This window comes from Chironomus tepperi, unplaced genomic scaffold (assembly GCF_022539635.2).
Source record: "Chironomus tepperi strain 1889 unplaced genomic scaffold, CSIRO-AGI_Ctep_v1 contig_467, whole genome shotgun sequence".
NCBI classification, from domain to species: domain Eukaryota; kingdom Metazoa; phylum Arthropoda; class Insecta; order Diptera; family Chironomidae; genus Chironomus; species Chironomus tepperi.
In genome coordinates, this window is record NW_027226589.1 from 778,780 (window position 1) to 804,742 (window position 25,963).

General features: G+C 28.4%; 7 protein-coding genes and 1 non-coding gene across 8 annotated transcripts; 6 read left to right on the forward strand and 2 right to left on the reverse strand.

Moving 5' to 3' along the window:
• The first annotated feature begins 191 nt into the window (after nt 1–191).
• On the forward strand, nt 192–2,168 carry LOC139099438 (uncharacterized). The gene is made up of 2 exons (XM_070651891.1): nt 192–1,004; nt 1,192–2,168. The coding sequence occupies exons 1-2, from the start codon at nt 314–316 to the stop codon at nt 2,067–2,069; spliced, it is 1,569 nt and encodes a 522-aa protein (XP_070507992.1). The 5' UTR covers nt 192–313; the 3' UTR covers nt 2,070–2,168.
• Nucleotides 2,169–2,363: 195 nt separating this feature from the next.
• Nucleotides 2,364–8,719, reverse strand: JhI-21 (Juvenile hormone Inducible-21). The gene is made up of 10 exons (XM_070651894.1): nt 8,243–8,719; nt 7,260–7,305; nt 4,632–4,711; nt 4,454–4,569; nt 3,811–4,132; nt 3,701–3,749; nt 3,393–3,516; nt 3,256–3,314; nt 2,937–3,203; nt 2,364–2,857 (listed from the first exon to the last, which is right to left on the reverse strand). Exons 1-10 carry the CDS (start codon nt 8,328–8,330, stop codon nt 2,590–2,592), a joined length of 1,419 nt encoding a protein of 472 aa, XP_070507995.1. The 5' UTR covers nt 8,331–8,719; the 3' UTR covers nt 2,364–2,589.
• A 2,131-nt stretch (nt 8,720–10,850) lies between these two features.
• Nucleotides 10,851–12,397, forward strand: LOC139099452 (probable pseudouridine-5'-phosphatase). The gene is made up of 3 exons (XM_070651911.1): nt 10,851–11,248; nt 11,377–11,840; nt 12,021–12,397. Exons 1-3 carry the CDS (start codon nt 11,188–11,190, stop codon nt 12,198–12,200), a joined length of 705 nt encoding a protein of 234 aa, XP_070508012.1. The 5' UTR covers nt 10,851–11,187; the 3' UTR covers nt 12,201–12,397.
• Nucleotides 12,398–12,862: 465 nt separating this feature from the next.
• On the reverse strand, nt 12,863–13,596 carry LOC139099313 (glycoprotein-N-acetylgalactosamine 3-beta-galactosyltransferase 1-like). Its single transcript, XM_070651737.1, has 2 exons — nt 13,538–13,596; nt 12,863–13,481 (listed from the first exon to the last, which is right to left on the reverse strand). Exons 1-2 carry the CDS (start codon nt 13,594–13,596, stop codon nt 12,863–12,865), a joined length of 678 nt encoding a protein of 225 aa, XP_070507838.1.
• Nucleotides 13,597–15,282: 1,686 nt separating this feature from the next.
• LOC139099450 (farnesol dehydrogenase-like) lies at nt 15,283–16,181 on the forward strand. The gene has a single exon (XM_070651908.1). It carries the CDS (start codon nt 15,333–15,335, stop codon nt 16,065–16,067), a length of 735 nt encoding a protein of 244 aa, XP_070508009.1. The 5' UTR covers nt 15,283–15,332; the 3' UTR covers nt 16,068–16,181.
• Nucleotides 16,182–16,593: 412 nt separating this feature from the next.
• Nucleotides 16,594–19,686, forward strand: LOC139099437 (DENN domain-containing protein 1A-like). Its single transcript, XM_070651890.1, has 4 exons — nt 16,594–16,787; nt 16,853–16,879; nt 16,945–18,058; nt 19,196–19,686. Exons 1-4 carry the CDS (start codon nt 16,636–16,638, stop codon nt 19,673–19,675), a joined length of 1,773 nt encoding a protein of 590 aa, XP_070507991.1. The 5' UTR covers nt 16,594–16,635; the 3' UTR covers nt 19,676–19,686.
• An 876-nt stretch (nt 19,687–20,562) lies between these two features.
• On the forward strand, nt 20,563–21,796 carry LOC139099451 (probable pseudouridine-5'-phosphatase). The gene is made up of 4 exons (XM_070651909.1): nt 20,563–20,722; nt 20,890–21,117; nt 21,172–21,404; nt 21,494–21,796. The coding sequence occupies exons 1-4, from the start codon at nt 20,653–20,655 to the stop codon at nt 21,674–21,676; spliced, it is 714 nt and encodes a 237-aa protein (XP_070508010.1). The 5' UTR covers nt 20,563–20,652; the 3' UTR covers nt 21,677–21,796.
• Nucleotides 21,797–25,377: 3,581 nt separating this feature from the next.
• TRNAS-AGA (transfer RNA serine (anticodon AGA)) lies at nt 25,378–25,459 on the forward strand. The gene has a single exon. It is a non-coding gene; the product is annotated as a tRNA-Ser (tRNA).
• Nucleotides 25,460–25,963: the final 504 nt, after the last annotated feature.

Genomic DNA, 25,963 nt, shown 5'->3' on the forward strand with positions numbered 1-25,963 from the left:
TTCGAAAAATCGAACGTACTGATTCTAAAGTTTCTAAAGTAGCATTTTAAATCGCATCAAGAAACTCAAAATTTTCCTCAATCTTTTGCACCATCTATGTTGAAAAACATGACTTTTGATCCCTGGTGACATCTTAAGCGAAATTAAGCTTTTACAAGAATCTACCTGACATCTAGTGTAGAATTTACATCAATAAATTTTAGCAAGTAAGTGACATCTAGTGGAGAATCTGAGAATTTTTTATCAATCAACTGTTTTGTTTATCAACAAAACATTTTAATTCATATAAAATAAAATTCTTAAATAAAAATAAATGGCTCCACCTAAAAAGAAGGCTAAAAGCAATTCAGATCCGCTGGTTTCACCACGAAAGACATCAAAAAGAGGAAAACATGAGCAGGTTGATGAAGTAAATTTCGACAGTGAAGATTCAAGTCCATTGAAACGGGAAAAAAATTCGGATGTTGAAGATAGTGAAATTTTTGAAAAAATTCCTGTATCAGGTGGCAAAAAGCAACAACAACGCGGCCGCTATGCAAAATATGACAAAGAAGATCTCCTTGAAGCTGTCCAAATGGTTAAGAACAAGAAAATATCACTTCATAATGCCGCAAAACAGTACAATGTCCCGAAAACAACAATTCTAAACTATGTCACAAATGGTGATCGTGAGCCCAGCAAACGAGGAGTTGAACCAGCATTAAAACCAGAGGAGGAACAACAAATTCTTACATGGCTTTTAGATGGTTCCGATTTAGGAGTTCCTAGAACCAAAAAAGATTTAATTCAAGCAGCAATCGATGTTCTGAAGCTCAACAACCGACCCAATGTATTCAAAAACAGAGATCCAACTCATCATTGGATTAAAACATTCACAAACAGACATAAAAATTGTGCACGACTTCGAAATTCTTCTTGTGCTATAAATGAAGGAAAATTCTTTCAAAAATTTTATTCATTTTTGGAGAAAAATGATTATTTGGATGTGCTGAAGAGACCTGATGGTGAGTATTTGGTTGGACAAATATAGTTAGATAGTATTAGGGTATGGATCTGTTGTAAACCCGAACAGTGTCATTTAACGGCTGTGGAAGGCAAAGTTCAGTTTCGAAGCTTAGTTCTTTGCTATATAAACTATCCTAATCGTTTCTAGTTTATTAAGTCTGTCTTAAAAATTTCAAATATTTTCAGCATTTTACATCATAGAAGACACGAATTTTGAATTAGATCGTGAAAAAATAAATCCAGAACGTCGAATGCTTCTCAAAAAATGCTTAATAAAAAAGTCCGATGATCCATCGTCTTATCGTTTGAAAAATAGCGCAACAGTAACATATGGATTTGGTGCTGATGGTCGAGTATTACAGCAAGTCGTGATATTCCGTGATACTTTTAATGAAATGGCAAAAGTTGCACTTGCTGATCGTGAAACAAATGCAAATTTCTTGTATCTTCGTACACAAGATGGTGGAAATGTTGAAGCATCGCTTCATTGCTATTTAAAACGACTAGATTCGCAACTTAAGGATGTTGAGAGACCAATTTTTGTGTTTTGTGCTGAAACACTTCCATCAGTAGGACTTGAATTGTCTCGATGGTGTAATGAGCAAAAGATTTACGTCATATCCTTCATTCCTAACAACATTAGCGTCTTACAGAAATTTGACGATAGAATATTTGGAATCAAAAATACTGAATGGGAAAAAGAGATGGATAATTACCAGGAAGAAGAAGGTATAAATAAATTATCCGAAATTGATTTTGTTAAACTTTTAAAAAACACAAATGATCGAATTATCGATGAGGATAAAATCCTTCAAGCTTTTGCTGAAGCTGGAATCTTTCCTTTCGATATGACAAAAGTTAGTGACATGCCTAGTGATGTCGGTACTGATGAAGAAGACAACGAGATTGAAAAAAAAATTACAAAAATCTCAACAAAAATTAACCAAATGCAGGAGTTGAGTAAAGAACTGTCAATACAACTGAAAAATAAAAAAAGAGATGATTTGGTATTAAATGTAAAGATCATCACTCAACAGTTGGACTTTATTGAGTCATCACTCTAGTGTAGAATTTTTATTCTTTCTAAAATATTTTTCAAAGAGGATAAAATTAATAATTAGATATATTTAAGGTTTGGGCACCCAAAAGTTATTGATGTTTGATGAACTTCAGACAAAAAACAATAAAATTCTTATTTAATTGATGAATAATAATCGCAGCCAAGTTTTGGATGTCTTTTGTTTGAATTTTGCACGGTATTCAGTTGACTTTATGTCTAAGATCAGAAAAAGGTTACAATATTTTTCAAAGGACATTGTATTAAAAATTTAGTGAAAATAGTTAGTAAAACACTAAAATTTATTTAATTTGTTTACAAAAATCATGTGAGAATTTTATTTCAGTAAATCATTCATACTTGTTTGTCATAGGCATCACATTAATCTATTCATTAATTTATTTATTTGTTATTGTTTCAGTTTTTTAATTCTTTACAACAATTGAACTTAAAATCCATAAAGACTATATGCCGGTCTATATGTCATGATTAGCAATTTCATATTCATATCTATATTTTTGAGATTCTTAGTCAGATTCATTGTCAATAAAAATTGATGAGAATAAAATTTGGCAAAATTTCTCAATTCCTTGCGACATTTTTCGATATGCCATGGGTTTATTCTTCCATTGAACACAGAGGAAGTAAAATGGAATGCCACTTAATGTAATTAATATGTTGATACCTAAATTCATTGGTTCTTTTATTGATGGAGTAAGCACAAGTACAAGGCAGAGAATTAGGAATATCCATGGTATTATAATGTTGACTTTAATTGGTCGTGGAGCGTCAGGTCTGAAATTTATTAAAAATTGAAATATTTATAACTATTTTAAATTATAACTTTTGAAGAGTAAAGAACGATGAAGCCTACCTTGTTTTTCTCATCCATATCAATCCAAGAACACAAGCTGCAATCGACAACCACAATGCCTGACTGAAATAGTTGACTAATTCGAAAGCATTTCCAAACAAAATCATAACAAGTGAGACAAAACATGAAAAAATAAGTGATGGAATGGGCGTCTGTCTGGAGACATGAAATAATGCAAAAAATGATGGAAGATGTCCTTGATTAGCACCGAATGCGAATAGACGTGCACTTGTAAAGATGACTCCATTGACACCACCAAATGTAGACCTAAATTATTCAATTAGTTTTTTAATGTTGTAACTTTTTAATTAAAACTCACAAAGCGACAAAAATCGGAATCAACCAAGCAAGAGATCCAAATATTTTAGCTCCAAATGTCTGCACAAAAAAAAAGTAAGAGAAATTAAAGTGAAATTGGTAATAATCAAATTATTATTGCATGAAATAATTGCTTACAACTGCAACAGCCAAGCTAGCTTTCATCTCAGCGCCACTCAAGACCGCAAAATAGGCTACATTTGTAAGGCAATAGATGATCGTAACTATTGGCATGCCGATAAAAATTGCTCGCGGAAGGTTTCTAGTGTTTTGGGTTAAAAATAATGATATTTTGAGGTTTTTGTTGTAGATTGTTGATATTTTTATGTAATTTGAATCTAAGATACATTAAAATTTATATTCAAGCTATCAAAACTTTCAAGTGACACAACAAACTCACTTTAACAGATCGCTAGTTTACAAGGATTTGAAATTATATTACTCACTTATATGGATCCTGTAGCTCTCCAGTCACAAAATTCAAATAGTTCCAGCCTAATCAACAACATTTGCAAAAATTTAAAAATATTAAATTTCAAAAAAAAAGCTTTTTTACCTCCAAAAGCAAATAATCCCTGCATAAAAGCATAACAAATATTCGCAGCATCATAAGTTCCTTCAAATGCATTATCAAAGTTATCCGTACCACTAATAAACATTCCATAAATTCCCATAATAATTATGGTAATCAAAGCTATCAATTTTCCTGCCGTAAATATATCTTGGACCTTCATCGATAATTTTGTTGATATGCAATTGATGGCTGTTAACAGGCACAGACAGATTGCTGCAAGCAGCTTAATGAGATCTTGTGGAATTTCACAATTTGGAAAGAATGGCTTTGCTGCATATTCTGCAAATGTAAGTGCAACAATTGCCTGTAATAATGAAAGAGAAAAGTGTTATAGTTGACTGTAATTAAAGTGTTGGATGTCGTGACATAAATTTTCGTAATTGAGATGGAAATAGAAATGGACGTAGATTGATACGTTTTATTTATTTATGATCGCAATGAGCTTTGAAATTTTAAAAATTTTTAGCAAGTTAATATCCTTTCGATGACTAGTTTAAACGTATTTTTGTCTACTCAGAAACATTATTGTGCATATCATTTTTAAAAAATTCTTAACGTTTCATTAAATTGAAAATTTTTAAAATTTACTAAAACTTTAAAATTTTACAAAGTTAAAGCTACGTACCTGAGTTGTCGGACGAATGATGAACAACGCAATCCATAATCTTAAAAATCCAACAAGTGGACCAAAAGCTGCTAGTAAATACGCATAATCTCCGCCACTTGATGGAATGAGAACGCCTTTAAATAAAGTCAAATTCAATAAAAAATTCCTTTTTTTTAAGACAAATTTTAATCGTTACCAAGTTCAGCATAGCAAAGAGCTCCTAACGTTGATAATACACCAGAAAGAATCCACACAAGAAGAGAGAATCCTACTGAGCTGAAATGAAAATACAAAATTAAAGATTTTTCAAAATTATTGATGTATAATTTAATATTATTGAAATTTAAGGACTTGGAACATGCAATCTGAGAATGAAATATGTATATAAGATGTATTATGTTTATTACGTATAATATAATTAATGATGCTTGTCTGCATTAACTCTTGAATAGTGATTATAATACATGTTGATACATACACACTTCTTAAAGATTGTTAGCTAGAAATTACTATCATGATTAGAAATCGCAAAAATATTCAATCAGTAAGATTATAAGATTATAGATCGGCTTTGATTATAAAAATTACTTTTTTCCTAAATTTTTAAATTCTGGTGACGAAGAATTACCCTGTCTACCCTTATACAAGTCAAATTATAAATAAATGGAACTCATCAAATGATATTACATAATACAGTATGTGTAACTCAAAATGCACGTATAATTCTATGCCGTGCTACGAACCCATGCACTGTGCCGTTGTATAATAATATGAAAAATTACAAAGAATAAAACTATTTTGCAACTTAGTAACGTCAGCTAACACTGTTAAACATCAGTTCAAGTAAAGACCAGGAGCTGAAAATTTAAGAACAATATTATCATCACTATTAGCGAGCAAAAATTTCTGATAAAATGAATAAAAGTTAAAGAATGACGAAATAAAAGAGAATTACCAAAAAGTTGCGAGAATCAAGCAATAAGAAGATCATCTGCTGTGAGAAGTTAACTGTTATTTATGAACTTAATTTTTTTTTTAAATTTTATTAACAATGCGTCAGAATGTCAGAGAATTATTCATAATGCTATTTAAAGAAGAGAAAAATATTTAATCGACAAGATTTAAGCTTATACGTATAGTAAAAGATTTTCGAGTACCGGTATTTTTGGTTTGAAAAAAATGTATGGAAAATATTAAAGTTTTAGTTAATTTCTAGTAAATTTTCAAAATTTTCTCTTAAATAAAACGTTGAGTAATTGACTGTCAAAAAAACATCGCGGAAAATACAAATTTTTCACTAGTCATATTTTGTGATGAATTTAAAATATGAATTTTAAATTGGATATCATTATCATTATCACTAAAATATGATATACACAATGATGTTACAGATTGGATATAAGTTAGTTAACTATTTTGCAACTAAAAGCTCTTATATAAAAATTAGTACTAAGAATGAAAAATTTATCTGTATACCGGTAGTTGAATTTCAATCCGAAAATTTCAATTCCGATCCAGATCCTGAAAATTTATCGGAACCGGGATTTCATCATTTGGGCTATTTCGAATCATTACATTCAAAGACATTAAATTTTAAGAAAATAAATTACAGTCCTGGTTTGAACTCGAACATTCAAAAGGAAAAATTTCTCATATCGAAAAATCACAAGTTTAAAATAAAGTTTGCTCAAAACTCAAATTAATTTTGTATTTTTGACTTCATGAAAAATCGGGACATTTTGGGGCTTCGTCGACACACAACAGATGGCCGCCCGATTTTATCAACTTAAAATGCGAGAATAAGTCATGCATTTATTTTTATTGAATCTAACAATAGAACTAAATATTGGAATAAGAAACTGAGTTAGTTACTTAATAAATATTTACAGTATCATGTTCATAAAATCAGATCAGTTTTAATAACTTTCATCTACAGTCAGGTACAAAAAATCTCATTTAATTTTAATTTAAAAATTCCCTAAATTTTATCATATTTTGCGCATTTTTGAAACTAGTTTTTTTATAGGTCGGGAACTGATTTGTTAATCTATTATTGATCGCTGGGATAAAAATGCGCTCAAGTCACTTGATAAGAACGAGTACTTTTGTATTTTTTTCTTTATTTTATCACTTACTTTACAATGTAAAGTATTACAATATTTATTACGAAAAATTCAAATATCGAGCATAAAGATTAAACAGAACCACTTGTTGCTTCCAAAATAAGAAGTAATGTTCCAAGCCAGTCAATGAACATTTTCTGTTCTTTCTTTGTCTACAAAATTTATCAATCTTCTCTTTTTACTCTCATTATTTGCAAAACTTATGTTAGGCTTCATGTGAAACCAGTTTTTTTGCCAAAAATAATTGATTCGATTGTCTGGTGAAATTAATATAGCAGAGATGGAATGAGGAACATTTAAGAATTAAAATTTTGTCACAAATTCATATTTGGGTCCATTAAGGATGTCTGAAATATCCTGAGCAATACAAGTGTTCAATTTGTAATTTAGATAGAAGTACCATAGATCATAAAGTTCAAATGTAATTCATTTTTAATTTCATTTGCGTCACCATAGCATTTTGGGGGTATACTAGCGGTTAGTATAAAGCTATGAACACATAGTAAATTTTATCAAACATGAGCTTAGCAAATATTTTAGCTAAAATAAAGCAGCGCTTAGTTAAAAATAATTAAAAATTGCTAAAAAGCAGCTTCATAATGACTGATGAGAGACTTCATCTTTGTTCCAATTGTTGATAGCATTTCAATGTATAACGTTCGGGCTAATAAATATCAATAAAACTAAAAAAAATTACTTACTCAGTGTATTTGTAGACACCAGATGGTGATAAGAAAATTCCAGATCCTATAGATTATTCACAGATTAAACAAAGCAAAGGAAAAATAATTTAAGACTTTTGGCGCCAAATCTTAGTGTAGACTGATAAATTTCAATTGATTATTAATTTGGGAGGTTGACACAGTCAATTTTTAATTGAATTACCCAATGTTAAATCTATTATTGTTTTAAAATGATGTAGGATGTTAAGATTGATGAATCTGCATAAAACAATGTTCTACATAGAATTATTTAAATTCAATAGTTAATGGAGTTAGTATTTTAATGAGTTGATGTTTATTAAATTGTTTTGGAAATAATTTTTTAGTTATTTCAATTTATTTTAGTTTAATGTCATAAAAAGTTAAAAATTTAGATTAAGTGTTTAGTTTTGTCTATTTTTGTGAATTGATATCTAACGATAATAGTGAATACAAAAACGTATGAAACACAACTCGACCCTTCAAAGTTGATTTTATCTCATGTATCACAATTTTGCTGAAAAACAATATTCAACTGAAATTTAGTCCTCACGGTTCAAACTGGATCAAAAGGAAATAAATAAATTCAGTTTATGCTGTTTTTCACCCTAATATATAAAAAGAATGCTTGACAATACCATACTGAGTTTATGAATAAAATACGGTGTAAATTACTATCTAATTTTAGGTATTTATCACTTAAGCAAGAATAAGTAGAATTGAATTCAGTTTGAAATAACCGCATTTAAGATTTGAATATTTTTGAACTTGAACATTTTAACAAAATTTAATTAAAGGTCATTTAATATTTAAAATGACCAATTAGAAAGGTAGCCTTACGATTAATGAACCAAACAAGCAGTATCGTAGCGGGCATAAAACAAACAAATGCTTAATACTATTGAAAATAAATTGCTGATCATCAATCACATCCATCTCAATAGACTTTAATCACAAAATAAAGAAAAATGTCTTTCAAGTACCGATAATAGATCCAACGATAATTCCAACTCCATTCCATAAGGTGATTTTTCTCTCCAGTACAACTTTGTTATTACAATCTTCACCCATATTTACTACTTAATATTATTTTCAATTGCTGCACTATTTTATGTAAATACTGAATTTGTTTTTAATCTTTTTATTTGGAATGTCGATGAGAATTACTGACTGTAGTTCTAAATTTACGTCCTTTTTTACTATTTTTTCCACTGCTGTTGTCACACAAAAGCCGATTTCATCATCTTTTTCACATTGTACTTATTTAAATTTGGAAAATTGGTCAAATTAGATACATTTTTGTCTACAATAACTCTTGCTGCTGTTCAAGCATAATAATAAACACTATATGAAATTACTGTCAGCACTAAAAATTTTCGTGTGTCCACAAAAAATGTTGAAAAACAATAAAAAACTGAATTTTTTGTGTTAAAAAAAAGTAAAACTGAACAGGTTGAACTGATTGTTGGAGAGGAACTGACTCATGAAATTCATTTTTCATTCACTTTTTCCAGTTTTACTTCTTGCATTGCTTTTTACTACAATTTTTATTTTGTTTCTCTCATCGAGGAAGTTTTGAGTGAGAGAATTTTTCTTGAGTGTGCGCATTTTGGATATTTTTTGTTAAAAATCTCTCATTTTTTCTCATTTTTTATTATTCTTTTGTATTTGAAAGCATGTGCGCTATTTTAATGAGATGAGAGAAAATTTGCAACCCTTTCAATTATAATTTTTAATACTGAAATTTACTGAAATTTTAACCTTATTAAGTAAAAAAACTCAACCGTTTGAAAAATAAACATTTGCCACAGTAAGCATCTCTGCACAGCTACAAGTCAGTGCATTTGTCCGTTCAATTAAATTTCCATGTGTTAGTCGAGTATGTCCTAGTCTTATACTTGTTATTACTGTCTGATCCTTTCTGTTAAGTGTGTCAATATTCTTCCATTTATCTATAGTTATGCAGATTGTATCTGCATTTAAATTTAATCTTCAGCAAAAAAGAGTCTTTCAGTGGGCAAAAAAATAGTCTACATGCTGATTTTATCTTTGTGTAGATTAAATTTTACGTTGAAAAATATACATAAAATTTAGTTTTTGCAAAATCAGTCGTTTAATAATTTAACAAATTGAAATATTTTTTAATGAAACTTCTGCTGAAACTTCTGCTGAATGCTGTTTATTAATAAAAAATTATAATATCATTTATTCCTGCTTTGTTTACTATTTTCGTTTGTTTAAATAAGTATAAAGTTCAATTTTTGAATTTACTTTTGAACTTTAAATGTTAGTTAATTTCAACAGTATTTTCTTAAAAAATAAATGTTTTCTCCATTTACCGTTTTAATATTAATGAGTTCTTAAAAGATTTATAAAATCGTTGTAAATTATTAAGTTTTACACATCTATACATTGTCAATACATCTAATCGTCAATAAAATATAATAATAATGTGTCTTGCCTTTTGGAGGATATTCATATAAAAATCAATAAACCTTCTCTCAATAATATTCTAATATAAATTGAAGTTCAAGGTCAGAATTTATAGTGTTATGATAGTATTGCACATTTCTCAGTTTATTTTCTTCTTCCTACTTTGTTTATACTAAGTTTGCAATTACGTCACATTAGAAATGACTCAAATGTACTTTCCGACCTATTAATATTGGAATGAATTCTGCAAACAGATGATGATAAGTTTTAAAAATGTTTTTGTTTATAAAATTGAATTTGGTGACTAAAGTAGTTTGAGAACTTATCCAATTTTGCAAATTTAAAGAATTTTATTTTATTATTGAAATTTAATAATAACGTGTAACTTAATTGTTAATTAAACCTAGATTCCCGAGGGTTATGAGTTTTTTAAAATATCAATTTTTATTTTTCTATCAACCCCAAACATCACGTTCTTACAATTGACATTAATTAATATTAATCGACGTATAATAACAAACATGATAACGTATCCCAAATGTCTAGTTAGCATACTTTGTAGCTGATTTATATGCAAATTTATTCATTGAACTTTTAACAGTTTTATGAAATTATATTGATTTTTATTATATAATAAGTAGGTGTTTATTATTTTCAGCAGATTAACTTGATAATTTACTTTCGAACATTTTCTGATTTATTGACATGATAAATAAAAAATTGAAGAATTTTTAAACATGTTCGATAATTTGTTATTAAATCATTCACGTTAAGTTGCTGATATTTTCATCGTTATATATCTTAACAGGTGTGTATTCAGTTCATGTTAAGACATTTCGAGCATTAGGTTTAGACGAAAGTTAATATTATCAATATCAATTATTATGTTCATTTTTCTACACAATTTAATGAATTAATTTATAAAAGAAAAAACCAATTTCTATTGTGCAATGTTTTCAAACTTCAATGTTTAATATATATTTCAATTCTGTCAAAATCAAAAATATCAGAAAAATTTTTCTTTTCAAAACTACCCAAATATTTATATCGCAGTGTGCTTATAAATTTTTTTTTGGAATTTTTTAAATTGTTTATGAAGATGATTCGTAACAGAATTGAAATATATGTTAAACACTGAAGTTTGAAAATATTGCACAATAGAAATTGTTTTTTTCTTTTATAAATTAATATTATCATTTAACAATAATAACAGCAAAACAGTAAGCAACCAAAGCTCTCTCTGTCGATCTATTAAAGAGAAAAAAGCGTATTATATAAAAATAAATACAAGCGCATTATGTGAAAATAGTAAAATTCAAACACATAAAACAATTCAAGCATTATCTAAATAAAATTATTTTCATAGTGCCGAAGTCAAAATGAAAGCATTAAACCCGTTTCGAGGTCGTTGAAATTATTTCCTTAAAGATACGTCTTAGCTTTATTGTTTCGCATGTTCATCCAGTGTGGATGAATCTTTTAACTAAGTATCGTCATGATATCAAATTGTAAACCAGTGACACATGTGCTTTTTGATTTGGATGGACTATTGTTGAGTAAGAGCTTATTAGAGAACTAAAAATTTACATCAGTTTGTTGTGTTTACATTCCTCTTCTTATTATGACCTTGAAAATATGTTCTAGATTCAAAGTGACACAGTTAATTTTTTTTTTATTTTTTTAGACACAGAATCGCTTTACACAATTGGAACTCAAAATGTGTTAGATAAGTTTTTTCAAAATCCAAGAAAACTTTACTCATGGGATTACAAGGTTATTTTAATGGGTTTAAAAACCGAAGAAGTTTGGAAGAAAATCGTTGAGCATTTTGATATTCCAGTAACATGGCAGGAATATGAAAAGTTGGCAATAGAACAATTTGATGTGCTGATGAAGGATTGCGTTAAACTCCCAGGTGCCGATAGACTCATCAACCACTTAAACAAGCACAACATTCCATTTTGTTTAGCTACAAGCAGCTCAAAAGAATCTTTTGATATAAAATCAACACATCATCAGGAATTTTTTAGTAAATTTAATCATATCGTATTAGGATCAAGTGATTCAGGAGTTACAAGAGGCAAACCATTCCCGGACATTTTTCTAGTTGCTGCAAGTCGATTTACAGATCAACCAAAACCAGAAAATGTAAGTATATAAGCAATAAGATTCAAGTCAAATAGGGTGAAGATCTACGACATCTTTTAAGATGTTCGAGAGGTATGGAAAGTCAACCCATATTTTTTATTACTAATATGAAAGTACCCTCAGGATACCTTCATATTTTTGTCAACACAATCCAAGATAATAGCGAATAAAATATTTCAGTGTCTTGTGTTTGAGGACTCTCCAAACGGTGTAAAAGCAGCTCGGGCCGCAAATATGCAAGTTGTTATGGTTCCAAATCCACATGTAACTGAAGATCAACGTGAAAATGCGACAAAAGTATTGAATTCGTTGTTGGATTTTAAGCCTGAAGAATTTGGCCTTCCACCATTTGATGATTAGTATAGGCGATCAGGTTCAGTCGTTTATCTAATAATTATATATTATTTACATTTCTTAAGCAAAACATTGTGAAAATTTTAAAATCTATGAAAAATTGATATGATTTTTAAATGAATATCTTAGTCTTGAAGGACGGAAGCTTTTATTTACCCACGAAACAAATCCTTTAAAGTTGGTTTTAAGCATGTTCTAACTTAGTTAAACAGATTATTAACAGATTATTAACATTCTGATTGATAGAGCAATTTACCATCCAAATAACTCAAATCTATCGAAAACGCTGTTGACTCTAATTCAGTTTCATTTGCAGTAGACATAAACATTAATTTATTATAGTATATTTATCACACTCGTAGTTCCACCAAACCAACCGAAATAAACGATTTAAAGATTATTTGCGAAGTTTTTATTATCCTACATTTGCCCATGGGCTTTAACATATTTATCTCATTTTTGTAATTTTCTGGATGAGTAATTACTAAGCACAAAATTTTTCTTCACTACACAATTTATCAGCTGATGTTGTGATTCATATTATTTTATCTTATGTTCATCTTTTGCCAAAATTACATCACAAATTACAATTAAATAGTTAATCTATACACACAAAATATCTATTAAAAACAAATTTTATTCTAAAATGTAATAATTTAAAAAAAACATCAAAAAATCTCATTTTCATCAAAATTATGTTCAATATGATGATCTACAAATTTTATTGATAAACTTTTCTCATTTGCTGCTTTTAAAGTTTCTTCAAATGTGAGCTTTTTTGGAAGTCCAGTATTATAATTTCCAACATGTCCAAAGGCGTGCACATGATACACTAAATAGTCAATTAGATACATTTCCGGTGGTTTTTTGTAATGTAAAGAAACTAACTCTTCTGAACAGCATGAAAAATTTCCATGATAGAATTTGGCCCATTGAGACTCAACATACCATTTGTCAATATCCTTAAGATTTTCAATGAAATTCTGCTCTATATTTACTGGAAATATTTGCTTTTCATATTTGTCATCATGTGCATCAATAAACAGCACTTCTTCCTGGAGACATTTTCCAACAAGCAAGTCTTCAGCACCTTTAATACCAGGCTCACATTTTCCATCCAAAACTTGATGCACAAATTTTTCTAATGCTTTTTTGGATAGAATGTATCCACAGCCAGACATATAACCATCCTTGGTAGATGAATCAACTATTTTATGTCCAATAATCATTGCAGTTTGTGGATTATATTGATGTAGCATGTAGCGAAGGTTTTCGATGATAAAGTATCTAAAAAAGATTAAATTTAGTAGATTTATCAAGTAACACAGTTAAAAATTTCTTACGAATCATCATCGCCTTTCACAAACCAATCAAATTCATTAAAATAATTTGCATAAGCCATTTCAAATCCGAGAGTGATTTTTCCCCATAAAAAATCATAACTTTCATCAATTGGAAGCTCTACTGCTCCGATTTCGTCGTCATTCTCTGTTGATAAAAATATCAATTTATTGCACTTGGTTCCCCATGTATTTTTTACATGTTTTGCTTTTGTTTTGTGATTATACGGATGAGTTAGAACTAAACACAAAATTTTTATTTCACTAAACAATTTTTCAGCTATTGATGTGTTGTACTGTTTATAATTCATTTCTTTATAAGTATAATTTGGATTTTTAACTATATTTAAAGGATATATAAATGACTTCTGAAAACCACAAATGCAATAAAATGTTGTAATTCCAATTACAATTCCAATCAGAAATGTAACGATTTCCACAATTTTTACAAATTTCATTTTATAGGTGAAAACATTATAAAATATTATGTTGATAAACTCTTATTCTAAACTAAATTAAAAGATAAATTTAAAATGAGTAAATGTGATTTTTTCTTATTTCACCATCATAGGTAAGAATGTATCAGCATTTAATATTTTCAATGAAAGATTAAATCAAGTTTTGGGATGCCTAAAGTAGTAAAAATTTATTTTATTATGGCTTGTTTACTCATTACGTGTGTTTTTTGGCCAAGGAGGCGTGGTGTTTTTCTTTCAAGTCTTTTTAAAATTCGAGTCGAAACCGAGCTCTGGTTTTTAGTGAAGGGAGGAGGAAAATAAAAAGATTTTCTTGCTCGAAAAATTGATTTATTCTTTATCGATTGCAACTTACTATAAATCATTAATATTCATGAAAAGAGACATCTAAAATTTCCATTGCATACACACAAAGAAAAATATTAAAGAGGAAACATTTCCGAAGCCTGCTAGCCAGTCGCCCAATCAAAGTGAAGTTAAAAACGTCATTTTTTTTCAAAAATGCGCTAAAAGTTCTATTTTATAAAGCTTTGCACAGATTGTTTCAGGCAAAGAACCTTAAAAACCTTAAAAGAGATCTGTTTGTTATCATATAAATCCTAATAGAAGTTGATATGCTTTCCTGACATATGCAGAACGAGAGTTTGAAACTGATGAATTTCGAATAAGTATTACGTTGACTAAATGCGTAAGTTTATGGTCTTACGTGACATTTGAAGGAAAAAAAACAACAAGATATTTTAAAAAAAATCTCGTTTCCAAATCTTAATCAAGTTGACTTAGTCTATATAATTAAAAGTAGGGTTTCTGAAGTCGTTAACTGCTTTTACTAGCCGTTTTGAAATTGTGAAGCTTTTTGAGATTTCTTTGTTACTATCATGCTTTGTTATTACCATGCTTGGTTCAAATTGATTCTAGTTGCAAATAATTAAATAAATCACACATTTCAATAAATTGTCATTAAGTCGGTGGAAAAACAGTTTCGCACTTAGGTAACTAATTATTGTGATACCAACCAAGCGATCATTGCTTCAAGATTCGACATGAGAAACTTCTCACGTAACCATAAGTCGATAGTTGAATGATTTCATGTAATGCGAAACGCCCAAGTAAAATATCATGCAAAATACTAAATAATAGAGATAAGGGAGGTTCACTATATACAAAGGTTTATTGTACAAATAGTAAAAATCCAAATAATTGATATTTCTAATTCTACCTGATTAATCAATACATTGACAATTTTTTATGATGTGTATGTATACAAACCGAATTTATGTTATCATCACAAACTCTTCGAAAAACTTTAGTTTTGATTCATCATGGATAAATGGAATAATAAAATAGCAGTTGTTACTGGCGCATCATCTGGAATTGGTGCTGCTATCATAAAAGAACTTGCTAATAATGGCTTAATAGTCATTGGATTAGCAAGAAGAGTTGAAAATATTGAAAAAATAGCAAACGAATTTAATGGAAAAATTTTTGCTTACAAATGCGATATTGGGGATTTAAATTCCATTAAGGCTGCTTTTAATTGGATTGAAGAAAAGTTTGAAAAAATTAATATTATTATTAATAATGCAGGAATGATTGCCGGAGTCAGAATTTTTGATGAAGGTGAAGTAGCAGAACAGAAAATCAGTTCAACAATCGACGTCAATTTCACTGGACTCGTCTTCTGTACAAGAGAAGCTGTTCGACTCATCAAAAAGTCTGAAGATTATGGAATGATTATCAACATCGGTTCCATTCGTGATTTTAGCATTCCATTTACATCATGGCCAACAATCTATCCACCAACTAAACATGCAGTTCGAGCATTCTCTGAAATTGCCAGACAGGAGCTAATTGTCAGTGAACATGAAAAAATAAAAGTTTCAAATATTAGTCCTGGTTTAGTCAAGACTGGAATATTATCTGATCAAAGTTTTTACGACACACGTCCTCATCTAGCATCGGATGATGTAGCTCACGCAGTCGTATATTTGCTTAGCACACCATACAATGTTAATGTCACTCAATTGACAATTAAGCCAGTTGGAGAGAAGGAATGAAATTAAAAAAAAAAAAAAACTTTTCTAAATTTGTTCGGAAAGAAAGCAAAAATATATAGAAAAATATTTAATATTTTGGTTTTGTTAATATAAAAATAAATTGTATGAAAAGTATTTTAGAGTTGATGTTTAATATGAAATATTTATTAACTTTATCATGAAATGATATTACATGAAAAAAGTTCAGATTATCAATTAGTTGTGAGCTTAACATGGACTACATTAACCTCTTTTTAACAAGTAGAACAGTTTTCACCAAATTGTGTGCCGCTACACAATAGTGTACTTGAGTCCAAAAAACAAAATAGATGAAGTTCTATTTGCGAGCTCCGAATTGCTCACTCCTAAAGTAGAACGAAATTTGAACTTTTACAATTTATTCAAAAATTACAGCAAATCAACAAACAAAAGATTTTAATACCTAAAATTAACGGCTGCAAAAAATTCAAATTTGTATACAACAACTTTGTCAACATAAATATTATAACAGTATATGACAGATTATATCTATTTTTTATAACAGTAATTATGATTCATAGTGAAAAATTAAAATAGAAAAATTTAAAAAATGAACAATTCACACAAAATTCTTGAACTTTATTGTGAGCTTCAACTAGATTTAAGTTTTAAGGAGCCGAGAATAACAAAGATTTATCCACAAAATTACAGCGACGATGAAGTACTGAAAATTTTAGGGGAATTTGTATTTCCTTGTTTTAGGTAAAGAAGAAAAAATTATTTCAATGACGAATTTTTTAAGACCAAAAATTTATTTTTTATTGCAGAACAAGCTCGACGATTAAAACAGAAAAGTTAGTCTTAAAATAGAAATTTAAAAATTATGCCAAAAATATGACAATTATTTTATTGATTTTAGGACATCGAATTCTCCTACAAGTTTCTCATTCGTACTCACAAACATAAATAAACAATATAAATATGGATTTTGTAGACAAGACGTAACATCTGGTAACGCAATTAATGCTATAGTCATACTCACACTGCATTCGTGGCATGATATATTCCTCAAATTTCTCAATGTCTTGTCAACATTAAGGAAGAAAGTCACAGATCGTCAATTTGACTCATATTTAAATTATATTCATAGGAAAAGTCTTCCGGATGAGCACAAGATGGTAAATTTTATTTTTTCTGATGGAAATGGAATAATTTTACAAGAATTTTGCTTTAAACGGCCACTATCGATTGCCCTTCCGTCAATTCCTGAAAATCACAATCTTAATTTGTTCTATAATTACATAGAACCAAAGACAATGATTGAAATTTTTGCTGCACTTTTAGCTGAACGTAGAATAATTTTCATATCGAATAATTATGATAAGTTGTCGTCGTGTGTACAAGCATCATGCTCATTACTATATCCAATGTATTGGCAACACATCTTCATTCCATTGTTACCATTCAAATTAAAGGATTATTTACTTGCACCGATGCCATATTGCATTGGATGTCCATCGAGTGTTTTTAGTCTTGTACGTAAAGAAGAAATTGGTGATGTTGTGCTGATTAATTGTGATACAAATGTCATTACTTCACCATTTAGTGATATTAGTGATTTACCACAAGATATTTTGGGTTATTTGAAGAAAAATTTGACTGGATCGTCATGTGACTTGCGTGGTGATCGAATTCCTAGAATTTTTCTCAGTGCATTAGTTCAGATTATTGGTGGATATCGTGATGCTATCAAGTATACAGAAAAAGGATTGAAATTTTCAAATGAAACATTTATTGAATCACAATTGCCGCAATACAAATCATTTGTGCAAAAAATTGTTGAGTTGCAGGTCTTCCAACAATTTATCGAAGAGAGATTAATGCTTATGCAAAGCAATTCAGAGACAACTGATATATTCGAGATTGAAGTTGAGTTGCATGAGGCAAAAATGGGAAAGAAAATGAAATATAAGGAATTTATTAAGAATATTAAAGGAAAAACTAACCCAGCTGTTAAAAATGCTGTCAAATCGGTGAGTATATGGATAGTTGCTTAATAACGATTATACCTAGTTTTTTATGGTGAAAATGACTTAGATATAAGATTTACAGATTAGAATGATCTAAGTCATTAAGGTCTAAATTTGCATTTTTTTTTAAAAAAATATTGAAATTTGCTTATTAATAGATCTTATTAACAACATATTGTTATTCTGTCAGTTTATATGGATTGATGTGATAAGCATTGATGCGTTATTATTAAAGCTACTTCATAACTACATTCGTAAATAGTGATGATGAGAATTCTCGGAAAAATGGATTTACAATTCTTTTTAAAAATATTATTTTGTAATGATGTAGATATGAATGTTGAATTTTGGGGATTCCAGACTTATCTGTTTACGAAAATATGTGATTTTAGTATTCAAAAGTCAGATAATGAGTCAAATTCATTAAAAAAATTATTTTTAATGTTATTACACTTAAATTTCATTGGCAAAATATCAAAGGCGCTTAGGCATCAATTAGTCGTCGTGTTGGTCAAAGCTTCATTTTATGAAATCTCATGGTTTCATGGCCACTGTTTTACAGACATTTAAAAAAATGTTTTAGAGACATTTAATTTTTTTCTAGAGTTGTCACTCGCCATATTTATGATAATGTCTGAATTTATACTACAAATACAAGCATTTAGCTTACGCTTTGATGACTCTATTTAGATTTCATTTTAAAAATTCCGGAAGATATTGTTGTAAAAAAATAAATCTGTTTCATCATATACACATATAACTTGCAATAATTTGAAGTAATTGTACGTCCAAATAGTATGCTCAATGTTTTTTCCGCAGTGCAAAGAAAAAGTAGCTTAAATGATTTATATGCAGAAATTATTATTTCAAATTAATTTAATTATAGTTAAAGAATTGTAACTACGTCGAGTTTAGGACAAAATTTTAGAATAATATTATTAGCGCACTAATCATGCCAGAATTTTTATTTCCAAGAGGTTTAAAAAATCAATCATTTTTGATGACGACTTTACTTCTCCTCCCCTCCCTTCTGACTCATTAGATGCTGAGAAAAAATGAAACCAAGACTAATTAGTTTCAGTATATCTTGATTCATCAATCATAAAATCTAATAAATTTACGTTTAAAATATCATTACAGGTTAAAGACACATGCAAAGAATTGAAGCAAAAGATCCGCGAAAACTCAAACAGAGAAAAAGACAAATTTAAACCCGAAAAGACATATACTCGACGGCATGAGCATATTGAGTCTTTACAAATTTACGAAACTACTTTTTCAAGTACATTTATGGAAAGTCCATCAACAAGCAGTGGATCAAGCTCATCGGATATGAACATATTACAGGAACTTGAAGCTCAAGGAATTATAAATTCATCAACGTTTTCGTCATCGTCTAAGGACAATGAGACTGCTGAAGAGTGCAATTTAATCGATTTAAGTAGTGATGGTTCGAGTGATAATATTGCCAAATTCAACAAACTAACACTAAATAACGATAAGACAATGAATAATAGTAAGAAAATTGACAAGGATCCATTTGGAAGTTCTGAATTATTAAGCGATGTAATGAGTGAATTGTATAAAGCGAATAAAACTAATTGGACTACTTTTGAATAACATGTACAGAATTGACGCTGAAATTTTAATTTTTTTCCATTTTGATAATTTCTGTTTTTTACAGATTTTCCATGGACTATTCCTAAAAATACCTACTTCAATTTAATACACTTCAAAATGACAATCTAGAACATTAAATTATCCTGAAACTTTTTAAGTCTTAAGATGATATTAATATTAATCCTTTATTTTAAGATATAAGTTTTTCGGTGGAACATCGTTAAGTTTAATTAAAATTATAAAATCCAGACATTATTAAAGACAATTCTATTCTGTGTCTAGACACATAATAAAATCCTGAACTTTCTCATTGCTATAAAACTATACTTAATCATTATCAAACGATTAAATTCTTTTCTCATCTGTTTATTATAAAATTTGTTCAAAGTTGTTGAAACAAATGTTTTTCAATAAATAAAATAATACTTTCAAATTTATCTCTTTGTGTCAAATTTTAAGGTAAGTACAATAGTACCATTAGGTTTGTATTATCTATAGAACAATAAAACATATTAATTTTAATTCAGGGTAAACGGATAGTGATCTTGTTTTAGCACTCATATTGTAGCAGTGTCCCGCTTTATAGCAGTTACGTTTGAAATTTTTGAAACCGTTTGAAATAACCACAACAAAATTAACTTCTTCTTGAATTGTTATATATTTCAATTCTTACCGTTAATTAATTCAATATATTTTGAAATCTCGATTTTAAATTAATGATTTTTTTTTTTGGTGAAAAACATTGAAATTTGCCAAAATTTATTTTTAATCTGAATATTCATATTCTGTACTGAATTTAAATATGTTAAGAAGCCCCAAAAGTCCTCCCTGGCTACGCCCTTGCCTAAAAGTGTCTGCCTCACGTGATTAACTAATTTAACTGTATAGGAAGTTTATGACTTAAAACAGATATTTTCATATCCACTTATTAAAATTTGTCACGTCTCTGTTCCTTCATTTGATAAAAAGTAGTGAAAATGAGCAGAAGCAGCTACAAATATCATCCTGTGACTCACTGTATTTTTGATATGGATGGATTGATATTAGGTATGCTGGCAACCAGAACAAGAAGGTTTTAATGTATGCCTAGTTATAAGGACTAATAATATAATTATTATATCTAGAACTAGACATACAAACAGTCAAATTTGAAGATATTCACCTTGTCATAATTCTGGAAGATTTCGAGTGAATTTTTAATGCTTTATCCACAGACACAGAAAAGTTAGCATTCCAGGTCACTCAAAACGTCTTTAACAAACTAACAAATCCTCCAAAAATTCATACATGGGAAAATAAAGAAAGTTTACTAGGCTTACAATCTGACGACGTCGCAAAGAAAATCGTAAAAATTTACGATCTTCCAATTTCATGGCAAACATACAAAGAAATGGCACGACTTGAAGCTAGAATTTTAATGGAAAACTGCTCTATTTGTGAAGGTTTTAAAAGTTAATTTTTATTATTCTGAGTTTATATTTATTTTATAAACACAGGTGCGGATCGTCTCATTTATCACTTGTACAGTCACAACATTCCAATTTGTGTAGCTACTAGCAGTTCCAAAGAGTCTTTTGCCATAAAATCGAAAAATCACAAGGAACTTTTTCAAATGTTTAATCACATCGTGCTTGGTGCGAGTGATCCTGAAGTTAAAAATGGAAAACCTTCATCGGATATTTTCGAAATTGCAGCTAGAAGATTTGAAGATGTACCAAATTTTGAAAATGTTAGTTTGGGTTTTAATTTCGTTTGTTTTGCTGCAAAGTTTTTATTAATTCTATAAGGTTCAATTTTAATTTAATTTTAACTTTTTAGTGCCTTGTTTTTGAAGACTCTCCAAGTGGTGTTCAAGCAGCCATCTCAGCAGGAATGCAAGTTGTTGCTATACCTGATCATCGAACTTGTAAATCTAAAGTCAAAAATGCATCGGTGATTTTACAAAGTCTGAATAATTTTTATCCGGAAGACTTTGGACTGCCACCATATTATGAGGAATAATTTATGTTTTTTTATGCACATATTGTTAAAATATCTTAATTATGTAATTATCTGTGAGATAATCTGAAATAAATTTTCAAATAAATTTTGTTTTTATTTTTTACCACTCAAAAGATCTAATATATTAATTTGTTTTTTATGCAAGCTTATAAATTCTCTTAAACACTTTAGTTGAGCATGAAATTTTTTTAATGTTTTAAAGCATTCCAAAGAGAACACCCTATCATCAAAAATGCAACATTAATCCTCATCCCTTTTCAATGACTGTAATGCTTAAACAACATTATCATCTATGCTTGGTGTCCTTACTAAGTTCTAAAACAACAAAACATTCAGAAAAACAATCAAATTTAGTAAATGAGAGCATTAAAAATACTAAAATTGAAAAAGAGAATAAAAAATCAACAAGTTGATGATGCTGAATTGACAACAAATCTCGTAAAATATTTTTTGGGGATGAGTTTTCAATTTGAAGATATCATTAAATTTCGTCAGTTGCCGTGTTGTCTCGATCCGCTTAAGACGTGATTGTAAGTTAGTGGTGGATTGAAATTTAAATTTTATTTCCATAGTTTAATTTTATTGCAACATAAGCTTTAAAAAATGTTGGAAAAATGTTACTAAACAATTTTAAATTCTTTGAGTAAAACTATAGAAAATGTGATTTAAATCATAAAAGAAAATAAAAAAAAACACTAAACAAAATTTGATTACAAAAGTTAATAAAGTAAATAGATAATATTGAAAGATTATATTTCCAAAAAAAAGTTTTTGGACGAAATGAAATTGTGATTTTAGTGACCAAAGAAAAATAGAAAGGTGTGTAAATATAATGAAAACGGAACAGGAATTAAAATAAAAATTATTTTTTCAATAAAATTTTAACTTACAACCTCAGTGCCCAAGGTTTATTAAAATAATCTAATACTAATTTTGCAAACGTGAAATTTTTTATAAACCGTTTTTGATGTATTTCCAAAACCCATTCAGCCTGTTTATTTTTCAAGATTTTTATTAGTTTTGAATTTATTTTTTTTTTCATTAATTAATTAAATTTATCATGAACTAAAGCTTAAGCATATTCGAAAATTTTTAACATTTTTATATTTATTCATAGTCAATAAAAATTTAAAAAAATTAATAATTATCAAATCAGTGTCTCATCATAAAATATAACATTTTTTTTTTAAAAAAAGTTTCAAGATTTTCGACAAATTAATTTAAAAGCAAAATCAAAAACTCTTAAAAAAAGTTCACATTCCACATTAAAGCTCGTCATCGAAATTCATTTGCAGGTTGCAATAACAGCACTCATCCATGCATTTACATGACGTTTGTTCAAACACATACATCATACGATAAATAACAGGATGTTGAAAGAAAATGCGATAAAAAACTATTTCAAAAGGAATTGTTTGTATAACAATGGATATAAAAATGTAATATCGGCAGTAATGCATAGCCAATACTAAGCATTGTTGTGATGAAAAAAGGAATTGCAGGTTGCATTACATTCCATTTAACTTGAATTGATGATGATAGTGAGGCTTATTGCTAGCTTAAAAAATGCTTGTTATATGATTGTGAATATAAATGTTTTAAGAAAAGTTTTCTGAATTTAATACATTGGATAATTGAGATGGAAGAAGAAAAGAAAGTCTTAGATCCTCAACTGTCAAACACAAGTTAAACATGTTGAAAAAAAATATATATATATAAATTTGCAAAATTGCAAAATTAAGTCGAAACTCAACCTCAATATTCATTCAAATTCCTTATTTAAATTTATTATTTACCATATGTTACAACATTAAAAAAATTTAAATCTCCTAATTATCCTAAATGTTCCACCTACGTCACTTACTTCCGTACAGTAAAAAAAAATCTCCGATCATTTTCCCACGTCAATTTTTACCTTCATTAAGCAAATCAAACTCATTGAATTCCCTTCTTTTCATTATATTGTCCTAGACAGTCTCATTTATATTCACGTAATACCTTATGTTAGTATATGCCATTTTATATGTGAATTTATTTCGACTATCAACGCAAAATTGCTCTCAGATGATTAACCTTTTTAAAGTAATGACAAAACAAGTTAAGGAAAAAAATAAAGTCATCTGATTTCGTTAAATAAAATTAATGTTGATATGTCTTAGACTGCTTTTTCAAAAGCTCTGAATGACTTAAACATCAGCTTTTATTAGTCTCAACTTAAGTTTCAAATTTTTATCTTGAAGTCAGAATTCAGGATTCAAGAGGAGAGAGGTTGTCAAAAATCGCTCTCCCTTTTCGTAAAAAAATACTTCATTGACCCTTGAATTTGATGTAATAACTGATTGAATACTACTTTGATTCAACGAAGATTATCTAATTAAATAAAATCAAATTAAATTTTTTCTGAAAGGATTTTCGTATAAAAAATGATTAAAATAAAATATACAAAATTTTCTCATACATAAAAAAATTATAAAATTGTCTTAAAAATTTCCTACTTTTGTTTTTTCTCTTTGAAACTGATAATCCTGTTTTATGTTTCATAAATTATTATACAAAAAAGTTGCAAAAGAAGACACGAGTTTGAAGTAATGAATTCTTGAAAGTTTGTGAACCATGCAAAGACCTTTTGCTCAAAAAATGATCATATGTAGGATGCTGAAAAATGTAATTGGTCGTGTATTCTTTTGATGAGCTATGATGGCTCTTTATAATTTATAAGTGAATTATTGTCGAGAAAATGTTCGTCTTTTGTATTATATACTGCAATTTTGAGCAGAATTTTAAGTGAAAATTGAGCTAACACTTTGATATAAAAATTTTTGAACTCTTAAGATCAACTAATTTTGTATATATTAATTCAATAATATTTTAATATTTTAGAAATTATTTTAAGCTGTCAAAATTTCATTAAATTAGAGTCTCTAAGATATCCATTTAACAAAAAGACACAGAAAGATTCCTATAGATGTATTAATTTTAAAATTCTTAATATATTGAATATCGTTTCCATTATAGTCAACTTTTACACATAAATATTAAATTCACAAATAATCGATTGCTCGCTTGAAGCTTCCTTTTTTCCTATAAAGTGCCATTGATTCTAATTTATTTCAATCAGTCTCGTTCATTTCACATTCAGTTAACCATCAGTTGGATAATAATTCCTTATAAAAGGGTTTCCAATATTTTTGCTAGTTTTTTCATATTCTGTTTTTGTTTTTCTTTTTTTGGGTCATAAATATTTGGTACCATCTGTCAATTTAGTGGAAGTGATTTTTATTATTTGAGTCAATGATGTTTTGGGAAAATTTATGACAGTCGATTTTCAATTCGTTTGGATATAGAAGTTGATGTAGCAAGAACATTTATGAAAATGATTTAATACATTTTTAAAGATAAATTGATGGATGGATGTAAATATTTTTTCAGATTTATCTATCTTTTAGTGATTTGTGAGAAAAATGCAAAAGCTCTCAAAAAATTAGAACTTATCCAGAAAATTTTATATTTATTATATAGAGAAATAAATAGTCAAAACTAACATTTGAAGAATTACGTTGCTCATTCTGAATATTTAATATTTACTCAAATGCAAAGTTTAAATACTTTTAATTTCGATATTTTTATGACATGTAAAACAATAAAATGTGTTGTTGAAATTAAGATAGTTAAATTTCCAATTTGCAAATATCGCAATTTAAGCAGTTGTGGCCGAGCGGTTAAGGCGTCTGACTAGAAATCAGATTCCCTCTGGGAGCGTAGGTTCAAGTCCTACCAACTGCGAAAATGTCCATATTTTTTTTTTTTGTAACTTTTTTAATCTATGTTTTTCATGTTTCTCATTCAAAAGTGAATGAGTTTTTTTTTAAAAAAATAAATAATCATGAAATATTCTGAGTATTTATTAGGGGTCGATCAATAATTACTTTACTTGTTCAAGCTAATACAAATGGTAAACGAATCTCTTTCTTCTTGAGTCACTATCTGATTATTATTTGGCTTATTTTGTTGCATTTCATTAAATTTTTATAAAAGTAAAAATTGAATGGAAATTAAATTAATATAGAAAAATTTAAATGTTCTTGGTAAAGGAAAAAATAACTTGAAATTAAAAGATCTTGGTTGTCTCAACTTTGATAAACGAATATCCAACTCGGTTACAATGAAACTTCTTAAAAAATAATATCTCAATCAAATTCTTGTCTTCAGGATCCGTAGATCAACTCTAATTTTTTTTATCCTCTTAAAAATATTTAACTTTCGTCTGATTGGTGATATGAATCTGGA